Source organism: Xylocopa sonorina, chromosome 1, assembly GCF_050948175.1.
Source record: "Xylocopa sonorina isolate GNS202 chromosome 1, iyXylSono1_principal, whole genome shotgun sequence".
Lineage (NCBI taxonomy): Eukaryota > Metazoa > Arthropoda > Insecta > Hymenoptera > Apidae > Xylocopa > Xylocopa sonorina.
In genome coordinates, this window is record NC_135193.1 from 11,069,439 (window position 1) to 11,097,172 (window position 27,734).

At 51.4% G+C, this 27,734-nt stretch overlaps 2 protein-coding genes across 8 annotated transcripts in view; one reads left to right on the forward strand and one right to left on the reverse strand.

Annotated features, from left to right (window-relative positions):
- Window positions 1-27,734, forward strand: part of By (focal adhesion protein tensin) — a 134,857-nt gene that overhangs the window by 5,759 nt on the left and 101,364 nt on the right. The window lies entirely within an intron of this gene.
- Window positions 18,063-21,763, reverse strand: LOC143430501 (putative sodium-dependent multivitamin transporter). 2 transcript variants are annotated; one of them, XM_076906825.1, is made up of 5 exons: window positions 21,677-21,763; window positions 21,030-21,251; window positions 20,578-20,921; window positions 19,645-20,514; window positions 18,063-18,361 (listed from the first exon to the last, which is right to left on the reverse strand). In XM_076906825.1, exons 2-5 carry the CDS (start codon window positions 21,225-21,227, stop codon window positions 18,109-18,111), a joined length of 1,665 nt encoding a protein of 554 aa, XP_076762940.1. In that variant the 5' UTR covers window positions 21,228-21,251; window positions 21,677-21,763; the 3' UTR covers window positions 18,063-18,108. The 2 variants fall into 2 exon arrangements, with proteins under 2 accessions (XP_076762940.1, XP_076762932.1); XM_076906817.1 differs by lacking the exon at window positions 21,677-21,763 and having other exon boundaries at window positions 19,645-20,319; window positions 20,395-20,514; window positions 21,030-21,276.

Sequence of the window (27,734 nt, forward strand, 5' to 3'; positions counted from 1 at the left end):
ATTGCAGCTGCACGCCGGTGCGCAATTAAAAGTTCTTCAATTGGGACACACGTATCGCGTCTCGCGGTGTCTCGCAGTTTTATCCATTCCCCCCGCCCCGGGTCAACTGCTTCAAGTATTTTTCCGCGCTTCCCTCTGCGACCAAGTGCCTCCTCTCCGAATGTATAACAGAAACTGAATGATATGCTAACAATGACACGCACTAATTACACCGCGAAAGAATTTAATTACTCAAATCATTATCGCTAGATCACAGGGGAGTCCATAAATTACGGAGCAGATAGCTTCGACTATAAATTAGTTATAAACTACGCCACGATAGCGAAGTTTTAATTACTAGAATTTCTATCCGGAGCTCATCTGAAGACGATCCACCTCTATAAAACATCGTGAATACACTCCAAGTGGCGTCTTAAGCGTCATATATCAAACCACGAAAGAATTCCACGAAGGTTTTCGTAATTCCTTCGGTGAACCCACGGGTTTTTCCCCCTTCGGGCGAGTGAAGTGCCCTGTGTTAAAATAAAGAGAAAAGAAAAAGACGTCGGATCGTCCCGTAGATCTTGGTCGGAGGACGTTGAGCGATGGCAATAAGGAAGCAGGCAGAGTGGACCGCGTGCCTCGATCGTCTCTCATTGTTTTTGAATAATTGATGCGGCACTTGGCGTCGCCGTTCGAACGTTCGGGCAGAACAATCGAGCGGGTTCGTGCCCGGCTGGCCCTCGTACGAGACGCTCGACACGCCGATACACGCCGGGTCTATCCATCAGCGAATTATCTCGAATCGCGAAAAGTAAATCTCGCGACGTCGGCACCGTCCACACACGCGTGTAATATGATAATCCGGGCAATATCGCGAAATGTCAGAAAGCCCTGGCTGCAACCGCGTCGTGTGGAGTCTCGTTTACGAAGGAGGCTCTGTCGGGGCCGCGAACGCCGGCGTTGCGAAAGGAATTTGTTCGTTCAGCTGTTTTCAGGCGAACTGTCGCTTCCTCGTTCGACGCGAATCCGTCGCGTATCGTTCCTGCCCGCTTGGCAAGCTAAAACCAACTCTGCTCCGTCTATTCCTCCGGTCGTCCACAGGCTAAAGCGAACTTGGAAACGGTTTAAATATGTGACATAATTTTATCCGTTTTACACGCGTTCGAATGATTCATTGCCTCTACTTTTTTTATGGAGATCACCGGATCGTTTTGCATGTTAATTTAATCCGTCCGTGGGAACCGACCGGTCGCGTCATTAAAATGGGAAGACGGAACGCCGCGTTTATTTATGTATTCGTTTAAATGCGATAGGATTGTTAGTCATTAGCGTTCTCGGACGGGGCGTGATTCACGTACAAATGTATCGACGCGCGAGACAAATTCTACGATCGGCGGCGACCAGGGGCAAGGAATTTGTGAAAGTTTGCAGGATCGATTCGTTTACCTTTGAGCAGAGAATTTTCCAGCGATCCTTCGCGAGTCGGAGTTTCCTTCGGAATCGGAGTCCCGTTTTCCCCCCTGTCCACGATTCGAATGCTTGCCGTTGCTGTTGGATCACGGTAATTCCAGGCAATCAGCCCGACAAACCCTTTTCACCGGGAGTACCGCGACACGACAGAATTCTTCCGTGGCCCCGGGAGGTGAACAAAGGTCGTCGGATGATTCCTCGAGAGCCCGTAATGAGCAACGTGAGAGGAGCCGGCGGAAAATACGTGAAATCTGCTACTTCCACGGTTGCCACGGCTAAAAGCCGCACACAATAAGGAGCCGACGTCTTACTTTGCATACAATTAACGATGCAAACGACTCGTGGCATTCAAAGAATTCCTCCGCTAGAAAGCTCCCTGGTAATCCTTCGACGGAATACAAAACGGGAGGAGGAAGCGGAACCAGGAAGAGAGGTAAATAAGAGAGCGCGTCGTCTCAACGTTATATTTCAGAGCCAGTCTAACCCAATTATCGTAATCTTGTAACCGAGCAGAAGTACAATAGCGCGAGGGCTTTAATAAAGCACAGACGAAACTAGAAGAAAAAAGTAAGAAAAAATAGGTTTGGGTCAGTCTGGCTCCGTTCCGCGGTACGGTTGTCTCGTTCTTTTTTTTTTTTCACGCTCTGATTTCCCCGGGAAGCCCTAACCTCGATTCTCCGATCGTCGCACGGAACATTCAAGCGAGGAATTTCAATTGCCTTATCTCGCTCGAAATCGGAAAAGTAACGAGCCAACGGAGTCCATCGTTCAGCCTGTTCCTGGCTTGGTCGAAAAGTCATCGACGCCGCGGTCACGTCTCGGATTTCTCACGGAGCGTCCGTCTTTTCCCGTCCGTCGTTCTAAAGCCCGGCGAGCGGGCTCGTGTAGCAGAGGGACGCTCGTGGCGAACGAGCGGGCCCGCGGAAGAGGTACGAGGCCGTGGCGTGGAACGCAGTCTACCGTGTATAAAAGGGTGAAAGGTGAAGATCAGTTAAGGGTGATATAGTGGAGGCGTTTAGTTAAATCGATCAGATAGGGGCTTTGCATGGCCCGTTGGTGGCACCCCCGTGCGTTCGCCACTGTCTTTCCCTGAATTATGAGCAACGTCCATCTGTGGAACGCTTCTTCCTTGATCCGTATTCCCACAAACGGGCGGCCAGCCTTTTGCGTCCAGCCTCGATTCGACGCTATCTAAACCGCGCCTCTGCCACTCGCCAAACGGAGAAAGGTCTATCACGTTCTCGAGCTTGTTAGGATTTTATTTGACGCTAATCTACTCGGGCTGCTAGACAAGACGTAGCTGGTAGACTTTGCTTTCAGATTAACACGTTTTAAATTCCTCCTTGCCGCATGCACGTACGCGCTAATCGCTGTATATAACCACTTAAAATAGGAAGGATACTCGTGAGAGGATCACTCCGCGGAGACGTATCGATCGGCCTAAAAGTGTCCGTCGAGAAAATCGTCTAATCACCGGGCCGAGTTTCCAGAATTACGAGAGGCTCTTTAGCCGAGCGATTTATCGCCGGTTTACAGCGTGGAACGAGCGTTTCACTTCATCAACGATATCGGGAACGGTCCACCGGGGTCCAAGGATAATGGGTCGATGAGTAAACGATCATGGTAACCATTACCCGTCGCCCCGGAATCGGAACGGTCCGCTGTCCAACGCGATTTAGCGACACTGGGGAAAATCCTCGTTTCCCAATCGTTTTTTCGCGCACTGTTCAACGCGATGTCGAAATTTTCAAACGTTAGATAATTTTGGAAATCTATTTTGGCGAATGTGCCTCGCACACGGTGAACAGAATCGGCGTTCGGATAAAGGATTCGTGGCAAAAGGAAAAGTGACCGATCGAAAAATGCTGGCTGAGCGCAATTTGAAAGGGATTCGAGGTGGAATCGCGGCGCGTTAATCGGTCCGCTCGTTTCCGTGCACGTAACGCAACGTTTCGAAGCGAGCTGTTCCGTTGGAAATCGGAATCGGTGGACGAGCGCGTGTCCAATTGCAGCGTGAAAGCGGCGCGGATCGGCGCGCAAAGTCGGAAAGGAGAACGGAATTCGATCGACCGGATAAACGTTTAAACGCGCTCCCGCTTCCTGTTTGGACCATTAGCCTCTGCGGACGGGTTGGCGGGCGATCGAGTCGAAGGATCGGGGCCGCGTAATGGTCGCGTGCTGACTTCCGCGAGGACTCCCGCGTTTCCCACGAAAATCACGATTCTGCACAGCTCGTTGCTCGCGAACAAAGCTCTCCCATTGCCGTACGAGAATTTACGGATCCTATCGATGTCCTGAACGGATGTCGGGACGTTGAATGAAACGAACCATCGCGCGCGTTTCTTCTGCTTTATCGTCGTCGCGTTCGCGCGTCGTTTCGGATAGATCGTTCTTCGTTCGAAACGAACGATGACGCAATGGCAGTTCATCCGCGCTCGACTCGTCCTATCGATGGAAGATAATGCGGTAATGAAAACGATCTCGTTAGAGCGGACAATGGAGTGACGTAGCGGATAAAATCGAATCGGCTTATGTAATTTTCTTCCGTTTAGAAGCGGTAAACGATACGATTGGCGAGGATCTCATTTCTCAACGAGCTCTTTAAGACAATAACCGAGGCTTCAGAGAAATTCATTACAATCTAATAATCTTCGTTATAATTGGATAAAAAATGGTATCTAATAATTCTCAATTATTTCATGTAATTACTATACTCGACAAATACGAACTGAAATGTTGCAGCACAAGTTCTTACAGATCTGCAGCGTATTATAAACTCTATACCCTGGATTGAAATTCTTTTTAAGCGAAAGATAAACTTTCTAATCAGGATTAGGTTCCAGTAACGGTACCGTTTAGATCGCTTCCACTGTCACCACTGCCTTCGGAACCGTGGCGTCTATTTCTCGCAAAATTCAAGGAGCCATCGTGGACCAGCATTTTTAACCATTGCCAAAACGATTATGGCGATGGCGACAGTTCCACCTGCTAAGGCAGCGCACGGTCGCGCCATAATCATCCGTTGTGTGGCGCACGATGACGATGATAGACGTCGATAGAGCGTCACGATCTGCGCGATGGAACGTGCCGTGGCTCGTTCCTCCGCTCGCCTTAAATCCAGTTAACTGGACCGTGTTACGTGATTTTCCGACGTATGTGGCTGGGTTGGCGGACGGTTTCTTCGCGCGGCAAAATGCAGCCGTTCCAGAAAACGACCCGCCATTATTCACGTTATTGCGAGCAGGATGCCGGGGAATATGCGACTCGCGGTCGTCGTTCCATATATTCCGTTGCCTGGCACACTTCCCGAATGTTCTCCCACCCTTTTCGAATAACACGTCCTGCGAGTCGTCCGAGTCTTTGTGTACGCGCGCGGCCAGATTAAAAGTCGCCCCGAATTTTCTACGTCCCCGAGCACGGATTCCCTCCTCTAATCCTGTCGCGAGTCGCCAGCGGTCCACGCGTCTACGTGCGAATTCAGATAGGGATGGAAACAGGTGTGCAATTACCCGCCGCCGTTTATCCTCCAGTTTTATGACACCGATGTCCCCGGCTGCTGTCTGAAATTTTGCTGCGCGAATCCGGTACGCTTTGCCCTCGAACGGGGTTGTTCTGAATATTTTATAGCGGTTCTCTTTCAAGCCGCGCTCCTTCAATCCGATCTTGTTATTTAGCGTAGTAAAATACTCTCGTGGTTTTCGTTCGGTGAAAAGAGTTAGAATCAAAGTTCTACCCTTTGAACCGGTTCGAAGCGAGCCCCGAGGGTGAAACCGCGGCGCTTATTAAATTTTTCCACCAGAATATTCACAGGGCGCGAAATCATCGTCCGCCTCATTTCCCTCTCTGCCCCCACCCTCCACCTCTTCCTGGTTCTCGCGTTTCGAAATTCTTCCCGTTTCTTGCGGCTATGTCATCGCGTACTCCCCCGTTATTTCTACCTGTAACAACCCCCTCGAGTCTGGCGAGACGACTAATATTCGCAGCCTCCATCCCCCGTCCGCGACAAAGACGCGTTATTATGCACGTACCAGGCACGCTGTCGGCTTTCAAACAACCCTACCACGGTGTGCAACAATAACAACCGTGTCTAGTCGCTTGCGTGGCACAAACCCGCGTCGCAGGAAGCGGCATGGCCGATTTGTTGCCGCTCGTCGTGACTCCGGCAACGACACTTCCGTTGAAATTAACCACGCTGGCAAATTATTAATGTTCGCCGCGCGCGGTGAGGTTATACAAACGCCAAGCAGCACCGCCTTTTGTCTCGCGCCTCCTGTACACGTTTCTCGGTTCTGCGAGGTCGTACACAATTTTTAAAGACGACCTCTCGAAGCTCGCAGATTACTTCGATTTACTTTTCAGCCTGAGTCTATTCTTCGGTAAAATTACGGTTGGTCGCAGCCGTTTGTTTTCACGCGATACCGCTCAAGTGGAGACGTGGATTTATGACCGAGCTGAGATCGCAAACGTGCATCCAAACGTGGATCTTGATCTTCGACTTCCGTTGTTTGCCTCGCGAGAGTAACCTTCGGATACGTGGGTCATTTCGTCGAAGCCGACCGTTTAACCAACGCCGCGCGACAACCGTGGCAACAAACGTCGCCGAGCGCCCAGGGCGATAGGGTACACGCAAATATTTGCCACGGCGCTAGAAATTACGTGTCCCCTCTACACTGGTTACCGTTTAGGATGACAAACTAAATACATAGGTAACAGACAAACGAGGATGCATCATCATCTTCTTAATGTCCCGTTTAATAATACCGGGACTAAAATCCCGGGTCTATTTTTCGAAACACGCTGGCCATCGTCGATAACGAATGGAAACACGGGCGCTCGCTCCTCTAACGATCCCCGTGAGTCAATCGCTCCGAGTACAGTTACCCGGTTCCGCTATCATAATTCTCTGCACCTAATTGTATTAATAAATCTAATTAGAGGGGGTCGACGTCGATTGAACGATAGCCAATAATCGTGTAGATAGATGGCACGATTGCTGATACATAGTTCGCGGCGAGGGGGGATACCAACCGGAAGGTGGGCCCCTCCTCGCGGGTTCTCCCTCGTGTCCCCCGTTCTTCGACTCTTCTGGGACGAAACCCCGATCGATCGAATGGAGATTCCATTCTCGTTAAGTGCCGTGGAACAAGTTGGAGATATTCGAGGGGACCTGGTCGTGTCACACGACGGAGAAACGGGGAGAGTAGAAGACGGAGAGGAATGAAAGATAGGCCGACGTGGGAAAGAGCGCGAGGGACGGGAGGTAGGGCAAGGTGGAGCAAAAAAGAGGGAAATAGAGGTTGGTACACGGCGCGTCTACCAGCAAGGTAAAGCAGATTAGAGCAGGTCGGGCACAGGAAGATTTCATCTCGCTCCGTCCTCTCTCTAGGCAGCAGCCGCTTTTCATTCCCTTGCCTCCTCCCGTACCCTTCGCTTCCGTCGTTCCATTCTCCTGTCGCCCTTGAATACCTCCGCCCTTACGATAGGAGAGCGCGCGCACGGTCGAACCGGAGGGCCTTTCGCAGATGCGCATCTGCGGGCCCTTATCGTCGCCTACGAAAAATCGAGAACCGGTTCTCGCCTGTTCGTTTAAAGAATCGCTCGTTCATTAAATATGACAGCTTATTACGCGCGTGCCCGTGTAACACCGACTCGCTCGTTTTTCCACGATCGAGCCCTCGCGTCCGGCTGTTTCGTTGCGCGATTAATTCTCGATCGAACAAGTTTCCAAGTTTATTGGATATCAGTTCTGGATATCGCGACGGTGCGCGAAAAATTCTGATTAGAATAAGCGTTCGCCTTTTGCCAGGGGAAATCGTGTGCGTATAATCGATGCAACGGCGTGTCGACGTTATCTGACGATTTGCGCGTAATCAGCGTAAGCCGTTGGAACACGTTTGCTGGTGGCCCGTTTTTCGACGCGCCGGTAAACACATCGATGCCGGCGGAAGGAATCGATTAAGGAAGTATAGTGGACGTTACCCAGGGTGTTCCCCACCAGTCAGCCGTCACGCTGTGAAATCCTTTGATCCCCTGAGGAACGGGCTCAACCCCGGCCGAACGGGGCACAATGGCTCGGTTTAAGGCGAATAAATGGCCCTTTCGTGGGGTCCAGACGCATATCTAAATATTTCGAGCCGCCCGCTAATGTGTCGCCGTATCGCGAGGGCACGTTCGAGCGGGCCATTAAAGAATTCACTGCTCGTTCACCGGGAGAACACGCATCCTGCTCTCGAGTAGGAAGGTGCGCGCGGCCGGGAAAGGGATTCCACGGAAACGCGTCGACTGCTATCGAGCAAAGAAAAGGCATTATGCAAATGCAAAGCTCCGCTCGAAGGCACGCGGGGCTTTCTCTTTAATGTATTCGAGAGTTTCGTGGACACCGTAATCGGAATTAGTCGCCGAGCGATCGAACGGTCCCGAGCTTGACGCCTTAAATGCCCGCGCCATTTTTCTGCTCGACGTTCTCGCTCGATGCCACGCGCCGTTTGCATCTCGAAGCGCGTCCCTCTCGTCTCATTTCCCGAGACCTCGATTCGCGAGACTCCGGTAGACGGATTGATAAATTCGTCTGGAACGACGCGCATCGAGATGCGCGCTGGTGCCTCTCAGGCTGGAAAGAGCTGGCGTGCTTTACTGGTCCGAGGGATATCGATACGGATGCGGGTGGGTGGCGCGCCAAAAAGGAGAACTAGTCACGAGAGATATCGCGCGTGCTTAACGTCCGAACCTGATACTGTCTAACAAGTTTTATCTAATTGCTAGATGAGCCGTCGAAGTAACCGTCGAAGTACCATTCGAAGGCAACCGAGAGGGTGGTAGAACTCGAACCGAAGCCACGAAGAGAGGGCTCGCGTGCGGCGTATCACGAATAGCCGGGGATCAGCGTGGAAAGAGGAGAGCGATAATCTTAGTGGCTGGTCCTGGGCTCAATGAGAGGAGGATTCTCCACCTTTTTCGCCGCGGGCCATTATTCTACACGTGCGAACATTTCGCGGGAACAATGGCCCGGTCGTTAGGAGGAGTTTTCGTCCCGAGTTAGGATCGTGTCTGACCGGTATTATTCCGGCTGGTTCCTGGAACGGCGTTCGTTTGTCGGCAAAAATAAGAAGCCGTGAAAAACCGTGAAAGCCGCGGAGGTCCTCGAGGTTTCTCGAGGAGCCTGCCGGCTAGCCGTCTACCGGCAGTCAGCCGGAATCGACCACCAACCCCCCCTTCTTTCTCCTTTCTACGCGTGGTTTCCTTTTCGCTCTTTTTTCGTTCCCAGACACTCATATAGCCCGACGCTGGCCCTTGTTCTCCGTTTTCCTTCGTCGCACGCCAGCCGATTGTTCGGCCCCATTGCTTCTCGCGAGGACATTCTCTGAAACTAATTGGCCCACAGCCTCATTAGGACACGAAATCCGAGAGTTGGACGAAGTGACTCGGTTCGCGTGAACACGTAGGCCTTCTGCGATTGTTCCGTCGGAAATGGGGACCGTAAAGAGATCCGGGACAGCTGATCTTGGCTGAATTGGGGTTGTCTAATTATTACAGACACGCGGCTTGGGTAAGGATGCTGTCATTTCGCGGACACTCGGTAACGTACGTAGCTTTGCGAAAAGTTATACGATCGTCCACTCGTGATGTATTCTGCACTTTTGTGTTTAGCAGAAGCGAAAGTGACGGCGATGCTTGGACAATTCGAAGCAGCGATGTTAGAGACGCGCTAAGCGTAACAAAAATCCAAGGAAAGATCGATCAGCGATCGAGAAATCGCTCGAGACGAGCGAACGATTCGTCGAACCGCTTAAGTGGGTGGAATGGTGGATGCGCCCACGCAGTTCCGTAATCGCGTGTGCGCGCGCGGTAAGGACGGAGCGGATCGACATAACAGTGGGAGGTGAGGCCACCCGTGGAAACGCGTTTTACATAATCGGTCACTCGCGAGGGGTAACGACGCATCCGCGAGCCGGATGCCCGACTCTCGTGAATATTCCCGTACCGATCAGGCCTGGCTACCAGCGGTTCGAGCCAGCTCTGAACACCTCCCTGAACTTCGATCCGCGCAGTTTAGATCGGCGCCACACCTACGATCCTCTCCATTCCGCGTGTGTTTCGTCGAGCCGTTGAATCGCGTTACATCATCGAGTTCTCGCATGGATGTATGTCTCATTGAACGGTGTAATCGTCATCGTCCAAAGCTGGAAACGCGATAAATGAATCGGCATGCGGTCGAGCATCAGGTGTATCCTTCTCGCCCAAGGACCCCGCGTGGGATCCGAGGGCGAGGGAAAGGTGTAATTTAAGGTGGCTGGAAAGGATTCGTTCAGGGATTCTAATCCGTGGAAGGGCAGGATTTCGTGGTTGGCTGGCCAAAGACAAAGGGAATATCCGATGATCAACGACGCGAGGGATCTTTTTGGCCAAGCGCGTCCTGGCCTCCCAGCAAGATAAATCGTCGTGAGATGAAACTTGCGGCCGGTTCCTCGGCAACACGAGGCCCGGTTAATCTTGGGTCACCTGTACAACCTGTCCACCGCTTCCTGGGATCTCGTATTACGCGTGGAAAAAGTTGGGTGTTCCGTTTACACGGTCTGACGAGAGTTCGTGGGGTGAAACCGGGAAAGGGAGAAGGACGTGGTCCCTCTCGTTTCCGTGATGCTGACTTCGGCGGTGTAAATTCCCCATACGGCACAAGTGGCCGTTTAGGCGGCCCTACAGGGACGAGATTAATGCGTCGCTCGGGATAGGAGAGGTCCCCTCTCGAGCCGTGTCAAAACACGCGGGCCGGGCCGAACTGCCACCAGCGTTCACGACAATTATCGTCTCCACGAGTTAAGTGCTTCCGTCTACACTCGACGGGGAACTCGTGGCGGCGGAGAAGTCGTCGGGGCGAGTTTAAACGTTGCTCCCGAGCGAACGACATTAATTGTTGTTTCGTTGCGGGTTCACACGAAGAACGCGAGAGGCTGGTGAAGGGGTCGGGTGCTGGGAAAAATTGACTCGTCAGATTGCGGAACCGGGACCGAGGCCCGGATCATTTATACCGAGGAAAGGCTCCCCTTAATTTAACTCTTTATAATCGCATTTTTCTTCCTGGTTTACGAGGACATAAACGTTACGGTTGTTTACAGTTGGTCGATTGGATGATGTCACAATCTGAAGCTGAAATTTCCCATTATAATAACCACAGTCCACTCGAGAGTAGAAAATAATTCGATCGAAAGTTAAATTCTTACTCGTCTGATCTGCAAAACTGGTCTACTCGACGAGTCGTCTCTACTCGGACTAAAAGTTTGAACGAACGTGGAATGCACGGTCCGATGACGAAGCGGCACGGGAATTTCGCTGGCAATTTGACGTTTATCGCGAATCAGGGGATTCAGAAATCACGGATAAGATGCCGCGAGCGACGAGCGGCTCGCTTCAAAGCGATCTCCGTAGAGATGCACGCGTGGGATCGCGACAGGCTCGTTGAACGTGAACGACGAGGAAACTGCTCCGAAGGGAAACAAAGTCCGGACCGGTTAATCCGCTTGGCACTTGCCAGGAAGCGAGACGAGTCGATATCCGTGCCCCCTCGTATCGGTTCGATCGCGCGCGCTGTTTCGAAACGGACGTCGAAAATCGGGCTCCGACACTCGCGCGACTCTACCAGTGTTACGCAATTCGGTCGTTGCACTTTGCTCTAAAATTTTGCCACTCTGCTTCTGGTCACCCTCTCTGGTCGCTGCTGTTTCTACGAATTTCCAAAATATCCTCGGCCACCGCTAGAATAACACTCTTAGTTTGTTAACTCGCGCGCATAGGACTGGCGAAACCATTTGTCTTGGATTATTCAAACAGAGGGAATTTCTATAATTAGTCCTCTCGTGCTAGCGGTAGCAGAAGTGAATTTCAACAGTTTGCAAAGTCACGAATCGCAGAACCGCAAAGCCGTACGATATAAGAAAAATTCCCATTTCAATTCCGCTTAAGCGTTGTCCAACATCGTCTACGGTGTCGCATGCGTTATCGAGCGAAGAATCTAGGAGGCGACACCTGCAATTAAAAAATCCAATGGTAACGATCGATCACTCTTCCCACATTAAAATTACTTAAGCATCGGAGAAACATGCCTCGGCGCAACCGATTAACCGCCACGTGCTAAGCGATGCAAAAAGCGTCGTCTAAACTCTGGCTCGGCCAACCGTTTCCCGGAGCGCGTCACGTCTAGAATCATTGAAGCCCTGTTCCGGTCTCCGATCGAGCCGCGGCGCGATCGTTAACGTGTGTCAACGAGGAGGCGAGTCCATCAACGTCCAGCCGGGGCCATTGTCTTCATCCGAGTAGCGGGGACATTGTTGCGGCCGCTCGGGGAAAGATAGAAGAACCGTGGATTCCACGGGGCCGTGAATCGGTTAGGGGGATGAAAGAGGACAGAGACGGGAGCGGAGTTATGCGAAACGCGCGCATTCTGCGCTGACAATCGAGTTCTCGGATCCCGTGCCGATCGTGGGCGAGATGAGTCGCGGGACCCATATGCCTCGCGTTTTCTTTTATTGCCGCTCGCGTGCACACGCGCTGCAACTCGATGACGCGAACGATCCGTGGCACGTGCGAACACGCGATCGTCACCCCCTTAGCGAAGAATTGGAGAGAGGAGTAATCGTACATGGAGGAGAAATTGGTGAACAGAAGAGGGTTATCGCGATGGGAGATACAGCGACATCGAGTCGCGTTCCTTGATCGATTTTTAATCGAGTCCCATGTACACCCGTCGGGCATTAACGTCGCGGACTGGTTCTTTATCTGATTCCGACGCAATTATTCCTGCCTCGGGGGTAATTAAGTCCGGTACAAGTCGAATCGATTTTGATAAGCGATCGAGATACGACCTTCGCTCTTCTGGATTGCGTAATCGTTTCGTGCCGCACAGTTAGGTTCTAACCAGACCTCCGGATTGATATCGCTCCCGTGATCGCGATAGCTAGATTCATAGTCGCGCGATTATTCCAATACCCGTCGCGCGTGTGTGTATCCATCTCACGGATGATGCAAACGAGCGTTTAGTATAATTGTATTTGATTATTCTTCTTAGTCGACCATCTTATCGCCGACCATCGATCTTTTTCGTTTAGTGTCACGATCTTGATGGCGCACCTTGATTTTCAGCTAACTATAAAAACCACTGGACTTAACTCATTTCGAATTGAAGAGTATTTTCATAGAAAAAGGATGATGGAAAGGAAGGAAGAAAGGATCATCGAAAGTATTCGAAAGAGCCAGCGGTTCCGTGGCTATCCTATAGAATGCAGATACGTATGAGGTACAACCACAATGGTCGTTCGAACTTTTGAAGCGTCCTCGCATCCCCTCTCTTTCGCAGCCACGAGACCGCGGTCTCGCATTTGAAATTGAAATCACGGCCCTCTCTCGCCCCTCGTCGTCCACCGCGAACCCTCGCGCGCCAGCGTACGATCTTGATCATCGACGTCCTTTTTCCCGCAGCATTTTTTTCTCCGACTCTTATTTTTCGCATCCACCTCCGCCTCTCTCCGCTTTCCCATTTTTATTTATCCCGCTCTCGTACCCCCGAGCCGCCTGTTCCACCCTCCCTCCGCCCCTTTATGTCGCGTCTCCTGCGGTCGCTCATAAGCCACCACGCGGCGTCCCATGAATTTGCATGAGCTCGATCCGTCTGGCGTTCGTCCAGGACGAATTTCTACCGGCGATCCTCTCCTCGCGACCGGCTCTCATTCATCGATCCCCGGCCAGACCACCGACCGCGGCTGGACGAGTGTGTTTACCTTGCCACGGACTCGTAGTTCGCGCGATCAATCCTGGTTTCGGACGCTGCAACTTCTACAGGATCGCTTGGAGAACGTGTACATCATCCGCATGGTCGATTCGTGGTGGCACTTTTGTCGGTTGTTTGATCAGTGGGACAGGGTTGTAAAACAGGGTATTCACACTTGATGGTACCTTTGGTGTACGAATAAAATGATAGGACTAGTCTCTGCTTTTTTTTTACACGCGAAGAATCGAAAATCAGAACTTTGGGAAAGTTTGGTTCTCCAATTGTTCTCCAGGGTACAGGAAACGGTTTCACTAGCGATAATTTCGCGCGGCTGTTCGCGAATCCGTGTTACAAAGCCCGTTAGCAACAGTTGGAGGGAACAGTAGTCGTTTCTTGTCAGGGAAGGTCGGGACAAGAGGTTCACCGGGTGGTTTTGCGGTCGAGTTACCCCGGCAGGTAGCCGAGGCGCAGGGAACCGAACACGAAAGGGGCGACGACTTCTGGATATTTCTTGGAGCGCGAGTCGTGCTTTTTGCTCGTTTTCCAGGTGAAGCTAGGTGCCGCCACGGCCATAAGATCCCATGGATCTGACGTAAGATGGATATCGTATTCCCTATAATGCATAGCCGGCCGTATCGTGAATTCCGTGAGGGAGATGCGGCTTGCCGCCTCCTCCGGAGTTCGCGCACGAACTGTCTTTTGCATAGGTTATCGTGGAAGACCCGGGATACGGCCAGGCGCTGGCATTCTTTTCGCCCTGGCCACGGTGTACAGCCAGCCGCGCGGCCTTCCGTTCGCCAGCGTCTTGCTGAACGTTTCTTGCGTCTCCTCCACGTGCCTGCGCGAGCGAGCGTTCGTTCGTTCGTTCGATCGCGCCAGCTTCTTGCGCGGGGAATCTCTGCCACTTTGTCGATGGAATTTTCAGCCGGCTACGATTTAATTGGAACTTCGCTAGCGTATCGAGAGATATACGAGGGAAGCTCGCAGGGAAGCTGCGCGACACGTGTTCTTGTATTCCGGTGGTCCACGTTGCGAACGAATGGAGCCTGAAATAGATTCGGATACGACACGCGCTGCTCCAAAGGGATACGATGTTTCACGAAACATATCATTTTTACAAGGTTCGCGAAACGTAACGTCTGTGTGTCGTGAAATTTTGCAAAAACGCAACCGCGCCTGAAACTCCACGACGGGGATAAATTTCTCACGGCTCTAGTGTGACCACCATCGGAGAGCATAAATTATTCGTTGGTGACGTTAATTAGAATACGCGTCAAACAGAAAACCTCGAGGCACGTTGCGTAACGATATTAATAACGCGCTCGTTGTACGGGTGACGTGGTAACGAGAATTCTTTCATTCGAGCAACGGAATGCCCGGTCTTTTTTTCGGTCAGCTTCGTGACGGATTGGGTAGAGAGTTTCGTGAAAGGCGGAGGAAGCCTCGGATAGTGGTCAACGATCCGCCCCTGGCTGCGCAGCTGATACTCGCATCTGCCGGCAGATCTTATTGCCCTCCCGCGCTTATTCGTCGGAGCATTTGTTCGCACTTTGTCGGCACGGCTGTTACGGCGCGCGAGGTAGTTCGATGTATCGACCTCGATCGGAGCATTGTTCGGTTTACAGCCACGGTCACGCAACGGATGCACTCGCACGCTACTTCTGCCTGAAATCGTTCGATCGCTCGAAGCCACACACCTCTCGAGCGTTTCTAATCGACTTTCGAATGCTGCTCTCGACTCGTCGCACTTGCTAAAATCATGCATCTGACAAAAAATTCGGAAATCTTACAAAGGGTTCGTAAAAAAGGTACTTCTTCCCTTAAACAAGACAATGTACAGTCCGAAACGAGCGCGTTACGAGAACATCTCAGCGCTCAGGAACGGCATTAAAAAGTGAAATTCATCTCCGGTCGATATACCGTTCACCAGCGCGTAATCCGCAATCTCTCCCATCCGCTCTGCTCGCAATCGAAGGGAGAAGGTGGACCCCTGATTGCGCGGATATCCGTACCGGAAGAACGCTTTGCGTTCGCGGGCCTGAAAGCCAGGCAATTTTCCACGAGGAGAAAGGACAGGCCAGGGACAATTAGCGTGGCTTTCCTAGATTCGTGGCGGCCGTTCTGGCTTCTGAAACGGTGGGTCTCGTCGTGGGAGGCAGATTTACAACCTCCAGGAAGCGTGTAAGCCGCGGCTCGTCGCGATCGCGTGATCTTGCCGAGCCGCGGTGAACGTTCCTCCCTCTGTGAGAAACACACCGCGGGTCCTCCACGAGAAGTGCTCGCCGGTACCGTGGTATGCAATTAACTTCCACAGAAATGACTTTTCGATACGCGAACAAGCAGCTTCGCGTCGCCTGTAAATCGCCCGTTACCAACGGTCAGACGATCGGTATGCATTTCTGCGGGGACATCATCGTTACTTATCCGTTAGACGCTCTTAGAAACTCTCTTAAGTATTCGTCGATGCCTCCGAACGCGCAATACGGCGATACCGCGGTTGTGGTATTCTCTGAGAGAAAAGGGAGAACGCTTCGTTCTTTTTTACATTCTTCGAACGAACTCCTGGCAACGGGCGAAACTTATCCGCTCTCTTGGAACGAATTTAGAAACGGCGGATAGCCACGGGTAAACGCGATAGAGACAAAACGAAAGCGAATACCGAGGGCAGAGATCGGATAAGAAGGAACGAGATAGAACGAAATCGAAGGCGTGCAATAAGAATGTTTCATAATGCATTCCTGGTCGTTAAAAAGGAAACAACGTGTCGCAACCGCGTTGTTGAAATAACAATTTTCTCGTGTTACCGGTCGAAGAGTAACCCTTAATCTCGTTAACGACGCGGGATAGAGGGGCCTGTTTAAACGGTGTATCGGTTATTACCGGCGGAACGGGTACGTTCTCACGCGTGTTTCACCTTACTCATTTTTTAAAGGGCCGTCCATTCCCGCACGATGGGTGCGCCTGCGTCAACAAACGGGCACCTTAGGCCCGCGCGGGGCCGTTCCACGGCGTGGCAGGCGAAATTTATGCGGCCGTGGCCCGGTGTGCGAATCGACGCACGTGTCCCACGAAAAATTTCGCTGATCGATGACGCGTACGAAACACCGGCACGTCGACAGGAAATTAATCGACTGGACGCCACGGGGGCGCGGCCGTTATTTTTATTCCGAAAAAATATCGCCGGCTGAATTTCTGTCAACATGTTACGTACACAGAGAGCCGACGCTTTCAATTCGAGCTTTTAATTCTCTGCTATACCCGCGCCGCGTTCCACATCCGGCATGCGAAAACGTAATTCGACGTCGTACGAGCATTTTACACGCGACATTTCACGCGCGCACACACCGATTTTTCAATCTTCACTCTCCCCTCGCCCCCTCGCTGTACACCCCCTCGAAATTTATTCCAAATTTACGCGACGAAAATTCAGTACGCCCGAACGAACTGCAATTAAACGAATTATCAAGCTTTTCCCAGCCGTCGTGGCGCGGGGACAATTACGCGATAAATTACGGCAATTCCGGTTCCGCAAGCGGACACGGGACGCGAGGGAGGGCAGCGAGAGGATGGCCGTTTTGTATCCGTTCGGAGCGATTTTCACGCGCGAAACACAGCGGTAGGAAGCGGAGGACGCGACCGTGTCGATGATCGTTTTCGGTGTGAAATTTAATGAAACGGCCGGTCGCTTTCGCTGAAAGAATCAATTATACCCTTATTGCGTTGCCTTTCATTGGCGCGCGTGTGTGCAGAGGCGGAGGCGCGTTATCGCGCCACCGCGTAGAGCGAGGTTCAATTAAACGTGTTACCAGATCGTACGCTCCACGGCGAATTGTTCGTCGGCGATCACGAAATGAGTTACGCTTGATTCTCGCGCGCGGGCGGCCGTTTCGCGAAAACGAACCGTGAAACGAAAATTATTTGTCTCCGGTACGGAGAGCGCCTCCGCCGACCCAGATGCCCGCGGATGGCTTCATTCGCGGATAGCTCACATCCTTTTCCCGCCAATCGTGGCTCGTTAAATTGCAAATGAACGACGCCAGCCAAAGATGACAGGCGGGGTCTGGCGAATTTAACGCCCGCGCCAACGCGATCGAACCGACGCTCTGGTCCAGGGATTTCTTTTTTTTCGTCTGATTCTCTTTCTTTATTAAATTACCGCCTGGTGCCTCACGCGAGACGCACCGAGTTTACGGGTAATGGAAACGTCGCGTCGGGTCGATTAATAATTACGAGGAACGACGACACTTTATCAGTCTGCGTTCGCTTTATTAACGAGCGTTATTTAAGGGAGGCTGCGCTCGATTATGTTTCCTTGTCGGGAGAGATCGTTGGAAGCGCGCGAAGGTACGCGCACGGTGTTTCGCGTTTGCGTGCGAGATGATCGTGTCCGGGCGGGGGGTTCCAGGACGAGCGGAATTTATGAATCATTTCGGCTGTTCGAGAAGCAAAACCTCTTATTCCGAAAATTCACGCGTCTGTTATATAAATTTCGATGTACATTGTTGAGTTTCACTTCATGCGTCGGGGGGCTATTAACACATTTCTCGCCAGCGACGTCTTCATCCTTTATAATCATATTATTATATTTTCGCAAACTTTCTCAGGCTGACTGCCTCGGCTCGATCGCGTAACGCGCGGATCGAGAACAAACGCCTCTTGTAAATGGTACGCGTTGGTGAAAAATGCGACGGGAGATGCGTTAACATTCGTGAGAACGTTTCGACGCTTTCCTTGTGGAATCCGTAAGAAAATGACAAAAAAGAAATCGCCCATTCTCTGCATCGATAAGTGGCAATTAACTCTTCTCTCCACCGTTACGACACTCGAAGATATCTGTAATCTCGTTGGAGCTTAATAATTGACACGGACGGCGCGCTCGATTAGATCCAGCCTTCGTTTCATTTCCGGTGCTCCAAAACGAAGACCTGACTGCTCGTAGTTTTCGCCGCGTCCTCCCTTCGCCGCCTAATCCGTGACGCCAGGAAGGGGATGAACAGGCTGGGATCCGGTTCACGGGCGTCCTTGCGAAATATCCTGTTCGTGATCAGACTGATCACGTACCCCACGACCATGGTGATGAGCAGTCCGAGCGGATTGTACCACATGTACGATACGCGATACAGATAGAAATAAGAAGACTCGTCCGTGTCGCTGAAAATCGAAACAGACCGGGCGTTACTTTTTCTATCGTCGTTCACGCTGACGATAATCGAAGCGCAACGTCCACGAGCATATTAGAAAACGAGTCGTCGAATAAATGAAACGCCTCGCGGAAATGTGAACGCTGCTACCAGCGAGAGACCATTCCGGTTGGCTGGCGTGGCAAGGAGAAAGCAATATTGTATGCAACATTGGAACGCGGCAGGGATTTTATAAAGAGCCAGTAATCACGGTTTATTAACGCGTAATTAGCGTTAGTTACCATCGTGGGAAACGATGAGGAGCGAGCCGATCGTGAAAGCGGCGAGTGGAAAGAAATCGGGAAGTAATCGCCCCTACCTAGCCGACTATTCCTACCACGGGACCCATTCCACGCCCAGGCTATCGCGTCGAAACGTTTAACCGCGCGATAACGTGTATTCTAAGGCGATTCGTTCGCTGATTTATGTCCCAATTACCTTTCGATTTAACGAGAATGCTATCTGACAGCGAAACGTTCCGTTTCCGACATATTCGCGGTATGCGCTCCCCTACCGATTACGCTTGAACGAAGGGAGGTCCTCGTGTACATGCTGCGCGCGTACAATCTGCCCGCTTTTTCCTGCCCGAACGTTTCACTCGGCCCTTTCTTTTTCTTTTTCGCTGCAACCACGTTTCGAGAGTAAATCGTTTGGCAACACGTGCGTGCAATCCCCTCATTGGAAAGGAAACCACGCCGGGGCATGCGATATTTGCAGAAACGGTCCCGCGGCGTGAATAGACGGAAGGGACGATCGCCTGAACGCGTTCCGCATCCGCTCATTTCGCAAATTGTATCCTGGCCACGCTCCATTCTGAATTTCATTCTATCCGAGCGGATTGATACGTCGATTCTATCGATTCTGTATCCGAACGAAAGAATGACTCGTTAAAATCGAGGCATTATAATGGTATCTTTCCCTAGCGACATTATAAAGGATACATTAAAGAACGTACGAACGGTCCTCCAAAGGAAAATACGGGACAACCTTTTTATCGTTCTCAGAGAGGGAAGCAGGGCTGCGTTTACCTCTGAAATCGTATTGTACACGGATCAAAGGGAACAGACTCGATAAGAGGATGGAATTACTGGCAACATTTCTTCAATTTGCCCCCGGAAACATTGTCGTTTCCTCCTCTACCCTCGAGCGTCGTATTTCCTCCCCGGACAAACTCGTGAAACGTTTTACGGTGCCGTTACGCTTCGAAACGAAACGCTCCACGCACAGGTTTCTTAACGAGAAAGGGTAACTTACTCGTTGAACGCGGTCGAGTTCCGATGATCCAATAACAAAGTGGAATTCTCGCAGCCGTCGACGGAGAACGGAAGTTTGGCCGGTATCGGTTTCGGCTGTCCGAACACCGCCCACAGACACAGGATCAAAGCGGAAACGATTCCAGCGATCGCCCCGGTCTCGTTCGCCCTCTCCACGAACATGCCCAGCGTGAAAATCCCGAGAACCGGTCCCCCGATCGCCCCAGAGATCCCGATGGCCGCCTCGATCATCGAGCTCATCGATTTCGCGATGTACGCCACGGCCAAACAGGCGAAACCATTCAGCACAGCGAGCAGCTTGCCAATTAGAGTGGCCTTCTCTGTTGGAAACTCCAGGCCCAGTCTACGGTACGACGGTTTCACGTAGTCCTCCAACGCGACGGCCGCCAGGGAATTCAGCATGGCGGAGATGGTGCTCAGGCTGGCGCTAAAGACACCGGAAATGAAGAGTCCTGTGATCCCTGGCACCCGTGACATCCTTTCCGCTGCGAAATGTGGCATTATCCTATCAAAGCTGGCGATTTTCCCGGCTGTGACCGGGTCGCAGTCCCTGTAGACGGCGTAGAGGGCTAGACCGGAGAAGGACGTGAGAATGCCAAGCAGGAGGGTAATTGGACCGCTCAGAAGGAGCGCGCGTTGAGACGTCTTTGCACTCCTAACGAACACAAGAGACCAAATTTCATTCTTCGTTCGAATCTGGATTACTTTCACTAAAGATCTGTATACATACTCAGCGGTAAGCAAACGCTGAACTTGAACCTGATTCACAGCGTAGAAGGACAGAAAGATCGTGGTGCTGCCGATCAATAGAGACCACCAGGTATGCCTCACGGTCGGGTCGATTCTGAAACTGGAAACCGACGGATTTTCTGAAATATTTCATTCACATACGGTTCACATGTCGCGTTCTTACTCGAAGAACTCCACTCGACCACCCTCTTGAGCGATGCTCCAGACGTTGGACAACCCGCCGTCGAGATCGCCAGCCGCTACACCAAGGACGCAACCGAGACCAGCGAACATCAACAGCCCTTGGAACACGTCGGTGATCAGAACAGCCTTGATGCCACCGACGGTCGAGTAGAAGGTGCAAATCAGACCGATCAATAGGACGCTCATGTCCCCCGACAATCCGGTTGTCGCTTCGAGGGCTAACGAAGGCGCGAACAACACCACTCCAGTGTACAAGAGCAGTTGGAGGAAATTGGCAGTGCTGGTTACCAGGCGTGCTCTCATTCCGAATCGTTTCTCCAGGTACTACGAAAATCGAGAACAACCTTTTTGCCAGTACGATTAACAGCTACGCGAAATCGACGCGCGGATCGTCCTCGATGAGAAATACAGCCGATCGATCGCAGCAATTACCTCGTACACGCTTATGGTGTTCAACTCGACGAAGACAGGAAGATAGAAGTACAAGGCGATCGGTGTGCCGAAGAAACCGCCCAGGTACAGCAGCATGATTTGCGTACCGTGGACGTAATTTTCCGCGCTGATTCCGAGCAGCGTGATCGCCGACATGAAAGACACCGTCAGCGCGATCGCTAAAGGAACGACGCCCATTGATCGATTGGCCGAGAAGTATTCCTGTCGGTAACAATCGCGAAACACCGTTCAAACGTAATATAATTACCCCCGGATGGAGGGGTGCGTGTGTACAGGCTGTTTAAGGAGCAAACAATTAATAAGCTGTCGAGGCGAGCGCGCCGCGAACGGAATTAATGGATCGATCGATCGCGCGAAAGAGCCACACGGATCCAGGATAAATTCCTCGCGGCGGTGACCAATCCGAGCGAATGAGTAGCAGAAACGACGGAACGCTCGCCATCCGTCCCGATCTATCGGGATATTATCGCGCAACCGATCGTGTCCGTCGCGTACGAGGGTAGACACGGCTGTTTTCAGGCTGGCCCTCTGACTCGATTCGTAATAACGCCTCGGCGTTAATTACCGTTCTCCCACTGCGGTCATTCGTCGCGACCGGCTCGCGGCTAACCCGATAAATGAAATACCGCTCTCCGGATAGTTGGCAATTTGTGTCGTAGGGAATATTTATCGCGCGGCCGGAGATCGATCGGGGCGATAACGGTGAAAGATCCGAGGCATGTGGAACAGTGTGTCCGCGATCTAAGACGGTGGCAACTCTCTCGGGTACACACGCAGACGGGCTGTTCGCGGCGCAGTTTATCACGGTTATTGGATCGCCGGGCCCCGCGCGGACCCGAAGCCGATCCGATCGTCCGTGTCGAAAATTAATTTCCCAAGCGCTTAACCTCGGCGGTGCGTTGTCTGCCTCCGGTGAATCGGTAGTAGATCCCGATCCCGGCTGAGATCGACAGCATTACACCGATCACGAGATAATCCGGCCATTGTAGCGTCGACGGTCCATTATCGTTGCTGGTTTGTTCCTGCAAACGAATCCTCCCCGTTTCATTTCCCTTCCAACGATCGTTGACAATGGTAATGTCTTTATCGCGTACAGTGGAGCGAGAGGGACGTTCGAAAATGGCTGAAACGGTACCGTTGCGTATGGAAACTTAGCTCTGATGTAATATCGCGAACGAGCAACCGAGTGGAATTGAAATAAAAGGATCGCGTCCGTGAAAATTGAACGTCTTGTCGAACCGCGACGGGTTTTTCTAAGGGGCTAGGCGATCTATACCCAACGTTTCTATGGAAAGAGAGTACTCACGTCCATTCTGCGGGATCCACTCGCGCGATACCATCAACTCGCGATACACGAGAAATTCGATATCGCGAGCTTGTTTTGCCGGTGGTATCGTGGTTCTTCCTGAATCGTATCTGCGGCGACCAGCCGTAACACACGACGAGGAGACCCCTGAGTCTCGGTGCCCAACGGTGAGCCGATAGCGCAAAGAAAAAGGTACTCGCGGTACACGAGGAGGAACGGAATCCTTGGCGGACTCGTCACCTGCGTGTTTTGTGGCCGAGTGTGTTCGTCCGGGCGAGCTGAAAAATGTTGCGGAAAAGAAGCGTCGCGTTATGCAATTGGCTGGCTCAGCGTCTTTCTTGTCGAAGACACGCAACGGCCTGGCGACTTTATGTCGAACGCGTGAAAAAACACGACGGCTAGCGATCGAGAAATACTCGATCGACCGGAAAGTGGGAGAAGAAAATAGGGGAAGAGTGATCTACCTAACTCGATGGCTAAGAAATTGGATATAAGATTAATATTGACAATTCCGTGTTTGTAACGCGTTTGGCTCTCTATCGCTGGCCGAGGTATTGAAAAATTGGTCTTATGATTTAATGACTGTTTAATTATGTAGAGCCGTTAGCGATTGGTCAGCCTTGCGAAAGAACCAGTTCGATCGGCATCGAATCGCGGCCCGATTAAGCGTCACGAATAATTAATCTCGGAAAGGTTAATGGATTCAAGATAAGGAGGAATTTTCGTCCGTCGAGCGAAATCTTGTCGCGAGTGGTAGGAAACGCGAAAGCGACAGAGAGCGGGGGAAAGATATTCGAATACCCGTGGAAGGGAAATTGATCGTAAAAGGCCTAGCAATTTCATCGTTCCTTTGAACTCTAATTGGAAACGCATAATCGGTGAGTTCAAAGGGGTCTCCTCCTATGCGAACGACCAGAGGGATCGAGAATGCCGGACGGCGAGTGCTACGCCACTGTCGCGTTGCATGGCTGGTGCATAACAATTATCCGCGAGACGGTAGCTGTTGCTCGTAATGTAATTTCCTAGTATTATGAGGCACAATCGGGGGGGCCATCAGCTATTATTCCAAGGGAGAAGCATCGATGGAAACGTACGAGCACTGAGAATTCCAGTGGAAGATCTATGGGGAGAAAGAGAGATTCACCGATCTCTATCGAGGTGGCTGAAAAGGTTATCGAGATTCGAAGGGATCAGATACGCGGTGAGGTCCCCGGCAATTGTCTGCGATTCTTTTCGAAAAATCAATATCAGCCTCGCGTACCTATAGAGGCGGAGAAAGAGGCAGCGAGGGAGGGCGGCACGTATACGCTTAACTATGTCCCATTCAGTTTCAATAAAATCTTATTACGGTCTACCTAACCGAGTGTCGTTCAAATTCAATGAAGTCTTGTCTGAATTGAACAAGATCTTGTTTCACGTCCATCAGGCGAAGTAATGTTAACTACGATTTAACCTAGTTGCGCGTATATCAACCGAAACGATCTCCCTCGCATTTCCACGGAAAATTATGCAAATCGCCCCGTTGCATGATCCGCGAGATCACGATCCATCGATCTTTACCAACGAATTACATCGAAGTTATCCGGATAATCGATTTATAAGTATCTTTTAAGCGGCGATATCGCGTTTCGTCCCGACGCAGGATGAGATCAGCCGGCCGGCCGCGATGCGTGCAGGATTGGCTAACACGCGGCACGATTTGCCAACTTGAATTTATTCCTTCCGACGGTGATTGCACGATCCCCGTTGCTCGCGAGAGGTTAATAGAGTTCCCTCCTGTTGAGCCTCGTTCAACAATTTTCGACATTGTTACTCGTACGTCGGCTGGCTCGTTTTACGCCGTTGATATTCAACGGCGATGGCGAGCCCGTGGAGAAAGACGACGCGCACGGCGAAAGAGGAGAAAAGGAGGAGCACCGTAAGTGGCGAATTCCCGTCATTAAGTCGTTAGATGGACGCAGGACAGCAGGCTAACCGTCGGTTAACTGGCTGCTGAACTTGATCGGACGATCCTTAACTCGCACGGTCGATCGAAATTTCCCATGTGCCCCCTCTGTCGTCCCACCCGCACCGTTCATTCTAAATCGAGCTCCACTTTTTTGTCAGAATCGAACAAACTCGAAGTGGGAGTCGAGACACGGTTATTAGGTATCCGAGATTTACAGAGGTTAATCGATAGAAATATTGTTGGTACCGTTGGTAGTTTGGAATCCCTGTGTCTCTCCCTGTGGAATTTAGTGTATTTACGTGGTCGAGGGAAACCATGTTGGTCAAGCTAGCCAAGCGATCGGGTGGTAACCGTTTACAAATATTGAATTTAGAGAGAGACGAGATTTCTCCTTTTCGAGCACGCTGGAGGAAAGTTTCCCGCGGAGCTGCTGCGATCGTATTCCCTGTGTCTGGCGATCAGTTTGTTCGACTTCTTCTCTCAAATGGCTACAACAGGAAGAACAACGTTTCCATCGGATCGACGGTAAATCTTGAAAGCGTGAATTCCTGGATTGTGCTCGCAGCCCTCGCGCTCGAAAGGCCTCTGGGCTCTTTCTCTAGATTCCCCTGTTTAGATAATCACGATGTCGTGTTTTCGCTCGTGGTTTCTCCCCCTTTCGTTCTGTTAGACGGAAGAAGGCGAGACGCGATACGAGATTGAAGATCGGACGTGCTTCTGCCTAGAGCGCGCGCTGCTGCTCGATGTTCGAAGGAGATGCTCGTTATTATAGTCAAATGCCCAAAGTGAGACGTCTCGAAGGCGAAGTTCAGTTCAATTCCGTCCAAGTTGCCCGCTCGCGAAGCAAACATTTCCATCGATAATATCGCAAGATTGTTTTCCTTTAAAATAGACATTTTCATCAACGTTCTTGCGCGACCATAGAAAAATGGTAAGATAAAAGGGAACGTCTACGTATACGATATGGCTCGCTGCATCGTGCGCGTCGAGTGTTTCGCATGACGCTGTTTACTACGCCCGTTTTGAACGTCGAAAACAGAAAAGTAGAGAAGCTCTAGAGCCGTCCCACTTTACAATGGCGCGCGTAATACTTGCGTGATAAGTCCAAGGCCGCTCGCAAACGTTTCCAGCTGGCCGATATCGTACGCGTGGAAAAATTTCGCAAACGATTTCGCGACAGTCGAACGACGTTGGAATGGTAAATAAGGGAAGCCGCGACCCGGCGTCGTGTCGGACATGGCGAACGATGAGCGACGGATACGATAACGAGCGTGTGCACGGTCTGCGCCGGTTCGTCGGTCCCCTATAATTAATTAACGAGGTGGCCCGTTGCGTTTCACGGTTACGGTGGGTGTTTCAGTCGAGATTCCGTCGCGACCAGCCCCGTAGCCGATTTTCGTGGCCTTAATTAATTCGCCGCGTCCAATTTGCTCCCTATCGCGAATTGACGCTCGACGCCTATTAGAGTTATGACGGTTCCGTCCCGCGTAATTATCGCTAATTAAGTATTCGAAAGACAACGATCACGGCGGCGCGACGCGAATTTCATATTAGCCCCGGTTTTGCGATCCGTACACGTCGATGGTTCCTGCGAATGGCATTAATCGCGCGAGTTAATCCCAGAGGAATTTAATTGCCGCTCGTTCCGCGATGGATGGCAATTAATACGAGATCTAACGCAGCTATGAAGGAGTTAAATTTATTTTCTAGGTCGAGTGTTCCTCCGTGTCTATTCGGAGCGGAGCCGAAATAAATCTGGTTTATGAGCGAAGTGCATCGTAATGGACCATTATCGATCGATAAGTTTTATGGGCGTTTAAACGCAACGAGGAGGGGTCACTTGTTCCGGATAATCACTCGAAAGATCTTGTTTATGAATACTAAAAATAACCGAGTGCCGTGTATCAAGTGCTCGGTGGTATTCCACAGGGGGATATTAATCTGCATACTTCGAATGCGTATCACCAATCTATATGCATATTAAATCCAGAGGATAACACGGATAGCGCCACGCGCGATATCGATCTATTCGAACAATCCTTTCGAACTGTGCACGAACAGCGTCCCCGCCGAATCCCCAATTTTTTTATTGCCCAATCACACCTTGTTTCCCATGCCGACAATGGCCTGTCCCCTTCGTGAGCGTGTTTTACGTGCCACGACGGAGGGGCCCGACGCGACGCGCGAGGAATTGAAATTCCAACAGAGTCCAACACGAGCGGCGGACATTTTTCGGTGGTGGATCGAGGGAACAAACGAGGGAACGCCGCGACGATCGATCGCCGCTGTTAACTATTTCCCCCGGCCAAGATCCCCGCGGATAAAGTTCACAATGGCTTAACTGTGCCGGTCCCCCGCATGAGAAACGACCTTACGTAATTCGATCATTTGCATCGATGATGCATCGTCGTGAATGGATCCGCTGGCGTTGTTCGAATGCGCGCTATCGCGTCGGCTATACACGGACAGCTCGTACGTAGGACCCGGTGGTATTGGCAATAATTATGCGTCTCGCGAGTCGCGATGGTTAACGAGATAGGAGGGCGGGTGTTTGCGTGCCCGTGGAAACAAACGAGATACAAATTCTGCGCGCGTACCAATCGAATCGACGCGGCGCGCCGTCGCAGCGACAACCGAGTTTTCGTTAATCCCGATAGAAATTATCGAAAGTACGTACCATCGAGCTGTGTACCATCGCGGCGAATCGATGCGCGCGGGGGATGCATTCGTCGGGCCAGCTTTCATACGCCGCCGCCGTTGAAATGGGCCGCCGCGCGCGAGCAATGGAAAGCGCGTCGGGTCATCAGATTTAATGACGTCTATAATATTAACAGTCGCTATCTGGTTGTTTGCGATCCGCGCGGATTGGGAACGGCTGGTTTGCTCCGGAGAGTTCCGCGCTCGCGATGAACGCTCGCCCCGAAACTTTATTTATTCCATTACATTTCCATAATGGATTTAACCGCGTGACCGCAGCGTAGATCTACCGATAACGTACGCGCAGCCAACGCGTGTCGCTTTTTTAATTCCACTGACTCCAGAAGTTGAAATTCTCGCGAGTACGCAAGCTTTTCCGAATTCGAATTTCATCAAGCGCGGATCGTTAGAATCGTAGAACGTGGAGTTACTCTTTTTCCCCTTCTCGGTGCGATCGACGTTTCTGCAAACCCTGACGCGTTAAGTGGAAGTCGCAATTATGTTATTCGTGAAATAGAAATTCGTCGAAATTCGAAATTTCATTAATTGGCGATCGGTAGGGCTGAGAAACAAGGGGCCCCGTTGGATTGACGCGGAAGGTACACACGCCGCGAGGCGTGTCCAGAAAGTATGTAATCGTCGGCAGAGAATTTGCCAAAGGATTAATGCCCTTTCAGATGTACGCCCGGAGGTGCTTCGTCTTCCTAGTCTGCTCATGTTTCATAATCGGCCG